The sequence below is a fragment of the Oryzias latipes genome, chromosome 12 (assembly GCF_002234675.1).
Source record: "Oryzias latipes chromosome 12, ASM223467v1".
Taxonomy (NCBI): domain Eukaryota; kingdom Metazoa; phylum Chordata; class Actinopteri; order Beloniformes; family Adrianichthyidae; genus Oryzias; species Oryzias latipes.
In genome coordinates this window covers 18,542,115-18,553,356 of record NC_019870.2, presented here as the reverse complement: position 1 = coordinate 18,553,356, position 11,242 = coordinate 18,542,115, and the positions used below count along the sequence as shown (strand labels likewise).

General features: G+C 41.1%; 1 protein-coding gene across 1 annotated transcript; it reads left to right on the top strand.

Moving 5' to 3' along the window:
• Positions 1-2,317: 2,317 nt before the first annotated feature.
• On the top strand, positions 2,318-10,098 carry LOC101159837 (sorting nexin-18). Its single transcript, XM_004074997.4, has 4 exons — positions 2,318-3,597; positions 3,681-3,974; positions 4,866-5,248; positions 9,280-10,098. Exons 1-4 carry the CDS (start codon positions 2,861-2,863, stop codon positions 9,519-9,521), a joined length of 1,656 nt encoding a protein of 551 aa, XP_004075045.1. The 5' UTR covers positions 2,318-2,860; the 3' UTR covers positions 9,522-10,098.
• The last annotated feature ends 1,144 nt before the right edge of the window (positions 10,099-11,242 follow it).

The following is an 11,242-nucleotide window of genomic DNA, read 5'->3' as shown; positions in this document are numbered from 1 at the left end:
AAGATTAATGTATGGACATTAAAAAATAAGGCATTAAACCATCAAAAGCCTAAAAAAAGTGAAAAAGATTTAAGAGAAGAAGCTTGTCTAACATAAATGCAGAGAGCTAAATTATTCATCTTCATTTTGGCCCGTTCATCCATGGAGATCTCAAGAGCAGTGATGTTTTGAGGCTGTCTCTGGACAACACAGACTTTCAACTCTCTCCAAAGTCTATGGCACATCTGTCAAACTCATGGCCCGCCATGTCATTTTATGTGAGGAATGTGTATTTATTCATATCTAGGGGGGAATCGGACTTGAGATATCGGATTGGCAACTATAAAGTAAGACTTAAACACTGTCCATATAACCTAAGCTGACGGGATCAAATTTAAAAGGATTTATGCTAGAGTAACAAGCAAACATATGTTTTCTATGCAACTGTAATTGTCACTTTAAAAAGTTATAATAAATAAATAAAAACTAAGTCCAGATGACAACCACCAAACATACATTTAGTTACATGTATACGTTATATCTGGCCCTTTGAGGACAACCATTATGCTGATGTGGCCCTCGGTGAAAATGAGTTTGACACTCCTGGTCCAGGGGGTTGAGATCTGGAGATTGGCTAGGTCAATCCAGGACTTTGAAATGCTTCTTACGGAGTCAATCCTTCATTACCTAGGCAGTGTGTTTGGGATTGTCGTCATGCTGAAAGACCCAGCCACGTTTCATCTTCAATGCCGTTACTAATGGAAAAGTTTTCACTCAAAAATTGATGATACGTGGCCCCATTCATTCTTTCCTTTACACGGATCAGTTGTCCTAGTCCCTGTGCAAACAGCCCCAAAGCATGATGTTTCCACCCCCAAGCTTTTCAGTAGGTATGGTGTTTTTCTGAATGCAACTTAGCATTCTTTCTCTTCCAAACATGACGAGTGGAGTCGTAAAAAAAAAATTCTATTTTGGTTTCACCTGACCATAGGACATTTTCCCAATCCTCTTCTGGATCATCCAAATGAAACTTTAGAAGGGCCTGAACATGTACTGGCTTTAGCAGGGGGACACGCCTGGCACTGCAGGATTTGAGTCACTGGCAGCGTAGTGTGTTACTGATGGTAGCTTTTGTTTCTTTGGTCTCAGCTTTCTGCAGGTCACAAACTAAAAAATAATACGGCCTACCAAATTACAAAACCAGACAAACTACCTTCTGCACGGATTCATGGGTTCAGCAGCTGAAAATGTGTTGTATTTATGACCAACAAGTTAATTTTACTCATTTTCAGTTTACTTTTCAGAGACTTAGAAATATATTAGAGCTTCTCTGTTACTGGTTATCTGCTCCAAACAGTTTGTGTGTAGAAGAAACATATTTGTAAAAAAACAACAAGAAAACACACAAACACACACACGCACACACACACACACACACACACACAAATATCTGCTAAATTATCACTTTTGTTGTTGGTTTTTGTGTGTGTGAAGAATTAAGGCTCTATTTTGCTTTTGAATTCTTACTGAAAGAAGTTGGACTTTACTGGGTTGCAAAAGACCTAATGAGTGAATACCTAAATAGGATTCCCTAAAGTAAATAAAGGTTTTCTGGAACAATTTTTCTATAGATAGGTACCCGCCAGAGTCCTATTCCAGCCAAACATCGATGGGAGCAAAGGTCAAAGAACAGGCAACAGAACAGCAAGAGAAACATGTGCACATGAAGTAACAATGACCTCTAGTGGAATAATAGGTAATGCATGAGATCACAACTAGTAATATAATAATAAACACAAAAGTATAGGATAGAACACCATATTATAATGTGCAATATTATTATATGTTGTAAAAATATAACATATCATTATATTATATTTTAAATTAAAATGAAAAGACAAACAAGACAAAGACTTTTTACACCAAATGTGGAGTTTTGTCTACATTTTGTTTTTTAAACTGGAATTTACTGGCAAACATCCAACTTCTTAAAAAAAAAAGCCAGATCACCGATTGAACGGGTTGTTCAGTAAACAAAGGGAACTTGTTGCGACTGTTTCGAAACGATCTGTATTTACAGCCAAGTCTGTTGAAGAGCTCTGCAGAAGATTCAAAAACGTATTCAAAAATGATCCAAAAACAGAGTTTGTAGACACACAGTAAATAAATATTTTTAATGAAGTGAACCTCGATTCTAAAGCACAATACGTTATTTTTTGTTTGTTTTAAACGATAAAAAAGGCAGTAAATAAAAAAATAGGCGCGTTTTGACGGATCTGAGGTGCGTTCAGGGTCGGCTCGGTAAAAATCTCTCATTTTGGAGACGTGTCGATGACATCATGGCGGGACCCCAGAGACTGGCTAGTTTTAACTCAATAACTCGGTGACCTGATTTCTGCGTTTATTAAGGCCCATTTTCTCCTCTCTGCATAAACAGACTGATGTGCCTTCACTTGCTGGCTCCGCCCTCCGTTAGTCAACTCAGTACGTGTTGAGACCCGAGCCTTAAACCTGCAAGCATCTCCGCCGAAGGAGGAGGAGGAGGAGGAGAAGGGAGCGGAGCTTCAGCCGGCTCTTTATGTGGAGGAATGTAACAACTTCAACCGTCACGGATCAGAGAGGCTGCGCTTTTTTGTTTTTGAAGCAAATTGAACTTAAAAGTAATCGACAGGAGCTCAGAGAGGCGGCGGTATACGTTTGATGCATGGTTTAAGGAGAAAAACCCCCTTCATCTGGACTAAAAGGAGATCAGCTGTCTGTCGCTGCTGCTGCTGCTTTCACCCCAGTTTAATGGAATTCATTTGGATGCCTTCATAACTTCAACTCCTAACTTTAAAAATCAGGATCTTGAGTCTCAAGTAAGTTCGGCTTCAGTGAAAGAATGGCGCTGAAGGCCAAAGTTTTGTATGATTTCCTGTCTGAGAACCCAGGGGAGATCTCCATTACACAGAACGAGGTAGTGACTGTGTTCAGTGAGGAGGAGCTGGAGGGCTGGCTGGAGGGGGAAAATAGCAAGGGGGAGACTGGGCTGTTTCCTGCCTCATATGTTATGATCATCAAGGACCAAGTCATCTCCAGCCCCAACAAGAATGGCTACTCCTCGCCCAAAACCCAGCCGCCCTCTCACACAACGTCCATCCCCAATTATGAAAAAGTCCATGGACCCGCGGGTGGAAGCAACAGCCTCCACACCAGCCTGGGGAGTGACGATGACTGGGATGACGACTGGGACGACAGCTCACCTGCAAGTGATGCTCTTCAGGGCTTGGGTAGTTCTCCACCTTTGTATCCAGTGACCACCGTCCTGCCGGGTCGACGGAGCTCCCAGCAGCAGCAGGCCAAAAGCTCAGGTTTGGTTGGGAAGAACCTCAACAGGTTCTCCACCTTCGTCAAGTCAGGTGGAGAGGCTTTCTTGCTCGGCGAGGCCTCTGCTTTTGTGAAAGATGGCGATAAGATCTGCGTCGTGGTGGGAAAGTACGGACCGGAGTGGCAGGAAGACCCTTATCCGTTCACATGCACCATTGATGACCCCACAAGGCAGACAAAGTTCAAGGGCATGAAGAGCTACATGTCGTATGGTCTAACTCCAACGCACACCAACACACAAGTCAACCGCAGGTAGTGCTCTTGCCTGTGTCTCCAGCGTCTCATCCATCAAACACAACCCAAACTCCTCTAAATGTGTTCTGATTCCCTGACAGGTATAAACACTTTGACTGGCTCTACGGTCGGCTTGTGGAGCGCTTCCCTGTCATCTCTGTCCCCCACCTCCCGGAGAAGCAGGCCACTGGTCGCTTTGAGGAAGATTTCCTCTCCAAAAGGAGGAAGGGGCTGATGTGGTGGATGAACCACATGACCAGTCACCCGGTGCTGGCCCACTGCAATGTTTTCCAGCACTTCCTTACATGCAGCCCAGATGAGAAAGCCTGGAAAATGGGAAAGAGGAAGGCAGAGAAGGACGATCTGGTCGGGGCAAACTTCTTCCTCACGATCAGGTGAAGTAGGCAACTTTAGAGGATCTGTGTCTAAAACTGTTTTAGTCTAGTGTAGTCTAGTTGTCCTCTGCTAAAGATCCAATTATGAGAGGTGATTTAGGCTAATAGAGCCTTCCACCGGGTAGTTTTTGAGACTAAATTCTCTTAAAAATAGGAGGAAAAATTAAATTACCCGCTAACCTCTACATGAGCACTTGTCAATCATAAAATTTGACTCTCAAGACCCAAAAGTTAAATTAGTTAAAAGTTACAAGTTTAAACATATTGGATGTACATGAACAAATATAAAAAAAACTCAACTGGACTTAAAGGTCTGTGTAAAGCTACATTCACACCGGGGCTTGTGACACGCGTTCCAGAACACGCTAAATGCCGATCTTGAACGCCCTTTCAGCATATGGTGTTCACACTGGACTGCTGCCACCTGATACTAGCGCACATCCGCCATCGACAGTTGGAGGCGGGTTGGTGTGAAATGTCTAAACATGTAAGTCTTGCTCCAGGCTTTTTCTTTCACAGCTCTATTCCAATATATGAAAGATTCCATCGGGTAACAAACCACAATTATTAATTTCTCCTCCGTGATCAATTTTCAAATGGTTGGTACTTCCATGAATGATTAGGGATACCAACGATACATCACTACCAATTCCAAGTACCTGACCGGGCAAAAATCAACCTGGTTTAACTTTCGTATGTTTCGTATGTAAAGCCCGAAAACAGTTGTAAACACGTTTAGCGATGCTTGAACGCAAGAGTTTTGAAAGCAGAAGCCCAAAACATACATATACGCCCATTTACACAGACTTCTCCTTTAAAGTGGTGGCTTGAATGCGCATTATCAAAGGCAGTGTGAACAAAGCTTTATGTTCATTTTTTTTGCTCCACCAGCCCACCTGCTGTTCCTCTGGACCTCCAGGAGGTTGAGAACAAGATAGACAACTTCAAGATGTTCACCAAGAAACTGGACGAGAACATAGTGGTCATGAACGCGACCATAAACGAGTTTGCCCGCAAGCAGACGACCGGATTCCAGAAGGAGTACCACAAGGTTGGGCAGTCTTTCAAACTCCTGTCGCAGGCGTTTGAGCTGGATCAGCAGATCTTCTCCCTGGGCCTCAACAGAGCGATTGCCTACACTGGAGAGGCTTATGAGAAGATTGGAGATTACTTTGCAGAGCAGCCGCACCAGGACCTGGACCATATCTCTGACCTATTAGACTTGTACAGAGGACACCTGGCCAATTTCCCTGATATCCTTCATGTGCAGAAAGGTGGGTGCTTGTCTGCTAAGGTACTTCTGAAGAACACCAAGTAAAAGCTCAAAGTTCTACATTTTTTCCCAAAGGAAAGTTGTAATGCTTTTGTTATATCTACCTAAACCTATGCTGTGCATTAAAACACGTACAGGAAACAAAAAGAAAAACACACCCTGAAAATTTCAAGTACGCTCTACAGAATGCAAAGTTTGAAATCACTTTGAAGTTCAGCTCGATGTTTGAGAATTATGGTTTGAATCCAACGCTCAGGGACAAAAGGCCTTCAAACTGATTTGAAACAAGATGCTCAAGAAAATCTTAAATGACGTTCCCAAAAGCCATCCGAACCGTTCCCTCCCTTCGTTTTAGTCATCTGAAGGAAGAAACTTCACAAAAACCACAAATTTCTCATTGTTTCCAGACTTAGACCAACATCTGCTTTTATTTAGCAATCCACCGCGTCACTGTGAGTCCTGTGAGAGCCTGTGCTTGAAAACAAGACTTGTTGCAAAGCAGGGAGGGGGTTCACATGCTGCTTCCCTTCAGTTTGGAAGGAGAGACTTGTTGCTGGCATGCAAAGTCTGAACTTGTGCCAAAGCCAGAGGCACCATTTCTTCAGTCTACTCGGCTCTATTCACACAATGTACTAACAGCCCATAGTGCACAGAGTTCCTGTAAGAGACCTTCTCGGCTGTCAAGCAGCTCTTTAGTTGTGACGGGTGAAGTGTGTGAGTTAAACCCCGGGACACGGAGCGGGTTTTTGCACCGCGGTGACATAACTGTCGTGCACATTCCAGTCTGAGATCTCACACCACGAGGCACCATGGACGCAACCATGCATTCTCTGATAGAAGCTGACAAAGACCATAGATAGATACTCTACTCACAGAGGGTTGGGGCAGGATTTGGGCTGTGAGCAACAAAAAGAGCTCAGATAAAAGCTGGTTGGTGATAGGGTGACCTTTTGGTGCAGCTAACGTACAAAGCATGGGCTCATGCTTCAAACCTGTTACTATCATTGGACTGGAAAACACCAAATGAACTCATTGCCTTAATCCATAGTCTGTGCCGATTGGCTGCAAAATTAAGTGCTTGTGAGAAAAATATAACTGGTTTGAAATTCTTACAGTAACCTGATATTTAAAGCGGATTTTTTTTAAGGAGGTGAGTCATGTCAGTCAACATGCTAAAGCATTTCAGAGCTTCATTGTCTTCATTCCACAAATATCCCATTTCAAGTTCAGTATAATATCCCTTAACAGCACATCTAGAAGATGCATTTCACCCTAAAAGAAAATAAAATAAAGTTGGTCTTTCTTTGGTGAGTGAAATGTCTTAATAAAGACCCACTATAATCATCTTTTGACCTATTGTGAAAGTGTTTCAAGTGGTCTTTTAATTGTTATAATGCCATTTCTAGCCAAAATAAGAATTTTTTTTAGGACATAGTTTGTGCAGAGCGTCAGTAGTTATCAGAAATTCACCTCTGAATTGTGGGTGGGATTGTTGGTACGGAGCAACCCCACTCCCCTTACCATCACCCATCTGTTTAAACTCTCTCTTGCTAGCTTACAGCCCCTTACATCCCCAACCTAACATTACCGGTGCAGCAAAAATGGCGAGCAATGTTGGAGCTATCCAGCCGTACAGATGTCAGCTCAGGAAGTCGTATATAAATAGTCATCTACAAGATGCATCAGGATGTAGCAGCGCAATATCTTGTGACCCTCCCAGGACAATCTGTCACAACTACAATCTTTTTCAACTGTCATCTTTTCGTCTGCTCCTGATTCACAATGATTCTATAAAAAAATACTTAATTTTCTTTATAAATGTCCTCCATCGTTGGAGAAATGCCCCAAGAACATGTTCAAAACATCAAAAATACAATTTTCATCACAGTGGGTCTTGAAGGTTTTTCTGGAGCTGTGAGCTTTGACTGAAGTGCTACATCTGATTTGAATAAGCAGATTCCTGGGCCTCCGCTCTGATGTTGCCCTGGGACTGTAAGAATGCAGAGTGAGGTAGCCCTGGGATTAGGCCCTCTCCCTCCTTTCTCTTATGCCTCCTTCTTTAGGGTGGACGTTTCCCAACAACACAACACTGCATAGGTTCAAATTACAACAGTCTAATCGCCTTGGCAGAGAAAATGGCTAAATCTTTTGTGTTTGTGTTTGTACAAGTGCAGGTATAGGGGGGGTTGTGTGTGAAAGAAGGAACACGGAAGGAAGGAGGGCACAGGGGGATGAGGTCATGACTAACCCCCACCCATACCGTCTTTTTAAAGATCCATTTCCCTCCGTTACATTGGTCAAGACTGCAGAAGAAGTGCGGCATGTGTTCAATTATAGGAGCCCGGCTGGGTCACAACACAAGGGCCTGGAAAAACAGCCAGTGTAAACTCATTCTTGTAATATTTACCTTGTGGATTTAATCCTCCTAAACTAGCTTTAGATTGAACTTTGACCTTCTGTTTGACCTTCTCTTCCCACGAAATCGGTCAGTTAATCATTTTTTACATTACAAAATTTGAGAAGTGACTGTAAGGCAACTAGCAGTCAGAGAATAGCACATGTACGTTCTGTTAGCCTCCTGTCACCACAACTCAGCCTTAAAACAACAACTCAAAAAGATAGATAACATTTGTTCTAAATCATTTTGGGGGGAAAAATATGTACTTAAAATCTGTAAAACAGCATGTGATTTCAAGGCTAAGATAGCCGCTTTTCAAAAACAAATTGGAAAAATGGGAAAACCAGCAGAAAATAGAAAAAAAGATAATTCCAACAACAACCACTCAAGTTATTGTAGGAAAATTACTTGTCTATTTTTTATTTTTAGCAAGTGAGTAATCAAGTAATTGAATTTAGCTGTGGGGAAAATACAGGAAACCAGGAGGGGAAAGAAAAAAAGTAACTACGGTAAGTTTAATGACACAATACCAAAAACCAATAAAAGAATGGAAAAACAATTTTAATACATAAAATTTAAAAATTTGTGTTTTTTCCTGGTTTGTGCTTAGCTTAACTTAACAAATACCATTAAAGCCCAACCAAAGCCTATGTTCCTATTGGGATATTTGCTGAGCATTAATGTGTTTTATTATGAAAACAGATTAAAGTAATACAGTCTTCTCTTGTTTGTGGCAGGGGTTAAATTCTAAAAGTAACCTTTGATAGGTGAAATCCTTAAAGTAGGATTATAGATATTTTAATGCTGTAAAACTCTTCGGTACACGCTTTATACACTTTTCTTAGAGATATGAATATTTTCACAATTTTCTCTATTGATTAAACTCTCAAAGTTAAAATTTGTGTAGAAAAATGAGTCCAGTATCAAAGATCTATGTAGATTAGACAAACTGAACACATTCTGTACAGGAGACACGACACTGAGGAGATGGATTGACAAGGTCAACAGCCAATCAGAATGCAGAACAGTGCACTGTAAAAAATAAAATAAAAAAGAAGAAGAAAAGGAAATCTGCACAAAAAAAATCTGCGAGATCGTGAAAGAGCATCGGAACACTGGATTACAAAATTAAGGTCCATTTCAGCAGGCCCCCACCTTACATTCCGAATTTCATGACAACCATGAAATCGGAAATGCTGTAGTTCCATCAAAGGCCACTGGAGGCTGGTTTCAGAAGGGAACGATTTCCCAAAAATCCATGTTTAAAAATGTCACATTTTACACCAAAATAAACACATTTAAGGAAACCTTTTAAGGAACTATTAGATATTTGATGTTGGAAAATTTACTTACTGTCAATATAAGACAACTGTAAGGGATTTTTTTTAAATCAGCTGTTTCGATCATGATAAACTTAACCTAAAGCAGCATTTTTTTTCTCGTTTCTTTATTGGTAGGTGGATACACCCAAGCTTGAGATTTTTCTTGGTCCCACCCTGTTTTTGGTTTGTTATTAAAGAACTTTGTTCATGTTTCAGACTTTTTTTTTTCAACCTTCAAAACCCAATGGGTGACATGAGAAGTTTTGGTCCAGTTATCCATGGCTAAGATTTGTACTTTTTTATTTTTTTTAGGGGCACTAACCAAAGTGAAAGAGTGTCCAAAGCAGGAAGGGGGGCTCCAGGAACGCTGCAACATCATATCTTGCGCCACGATGGCAGAAATCCAGCATTTCCACCGCACTCGTGTCCGAGACTTCCGCTCGCAGATGCAGCATCACCTCCGCCAGCAGATCAGCTTCTTCCAGAAGATAACCGCCAAGCTAGAAAATGCTCTGCAGAAATATGATGATGATAATGGAGACCCTGGACTGTGACACATTCAAGAACAAGGAGCTACGGCTAAGTAGGGATTTAAACACAATTTATTTATGAGTAGATGTTCCTTTAAAGAACATCTCACTGTTGTGTAAGGAGAAAAAGAACTTTGACCTTTGTGATGTGCTAGAATTTCCACTTAGCACAAAAAAACCCTAAAACACGACTTTTGACGTAATAACTTTCAAAATTCCTTGAGCAGCTCTGATGAATGTACCAGCCGCACAGACTTTGCTGACTCTCCAGACACATCCAGCAACTCAGCGAAACAGCGACAGTTATATAAAACAGCTGCTTTCAACACGCTGGAGGCTCTTCATGACTCACAGTTCCAACAAATGGCATAAGTGCAAGAACCAGCAGACTGATGATTCTGCTGGTTATGCTGGTTAACACAACACAAACGTCTTTTTCTCTGATGTGCTGGTCTTTAATCTTATATTGAAAAGAAAGGTTTGTATTGCAAGTTTTGTGACTGTTTATGAGAACTGGACTGAGTGAGTAGAGCAGAAAACGGCTCAGTTCCAACAAAATGAAGTAAATTTTGTCGCCTTTTTTTTTGCAATACGGACGTCCCCATGGAAGCAGTGATTGGTCTGAGTCGGTCTAAGTCATTGTTTCTATCTCAACCACTCTCACCAATCAGGAGGAAGCTTTTTGGAAGTCCACACCCCTTCCATTGAAAGCGCGATCCAAGGAATCTGTCAATCAAATGTTTCAAACATTCAACATGAGCCCACACACTTTTATTGAGGCATCTGATTGGTCAGTTTATAACTTGATTAACTTACAATGGAAAAAAAATAAATGAAATAAATTAGGATTAGCAAGAATTTATTACGAAGGTATCAGAGTAAGTATGGTTATTCAGACAATTAGAATGATTCTATATTTCTCAATAGAAGTCTATGGCATATTGAATTCTTTGAAACAGCAGGTACTTCCTGTTTAGTACATGAGGGGGCGGGGTCACTCAGTCCAGTTCTATTGTACAGTCAGTCCAGATCCACTAAACTGTGGTCACAGGCTAATCTAGCGGCACCTTCTAAAAGATGATAGATTCATATTCAAATTTACAAGAACATGTTGACACCAGCAGTTAGCTAACACAGGCTAGCAGACACCAGCATTATTCCAATGCAGGGAAGGTTGCATTCCTGCTACCATTGCCTCCAATTCCTCCATCAGGGTGTTTTTTAACGTAGCAGGAACAAGGACAGGAAATTCTTTGCACCTGTTAATGATAACAGCACAAATTTAAATGATGTCTTTTCTTGTGTACATTTTTTTTTTTACTTATATGACCCTCACAGTATTGTATTTTAACAGGTTTGCAACCTGAAACTGCAAAAGGGGACATTCCTATTTGGGTTGTGGGGCTTTGAGAATTACAAAATCCTGACTCGAATGTTTCCTCTTTGCTAGTTGTGTCAGTGAAACGCAAGCTTGATGTTTGCCTTGTAGTGAGGTCAAAGGTCAGGCTTTGCAGAACATTCATTTTAGAATATTTAAGCTTCTTCTAATGTTGATTAATAAATGCTGGAGCCAGCCTGCTTTCAAACCTGACTCTCAGAATGGCAGTATAGTTTCACTGACCTGCCCTGATAACCTGATAAAAAAATAAACAACTTAGACGTGTTTGTTTCTCCAGTCCTTTTGCCAAAACATTTTCAGCTCCCGGAGACACATCCTGGACTGAATTCTTAGCAGGATTTTTCTC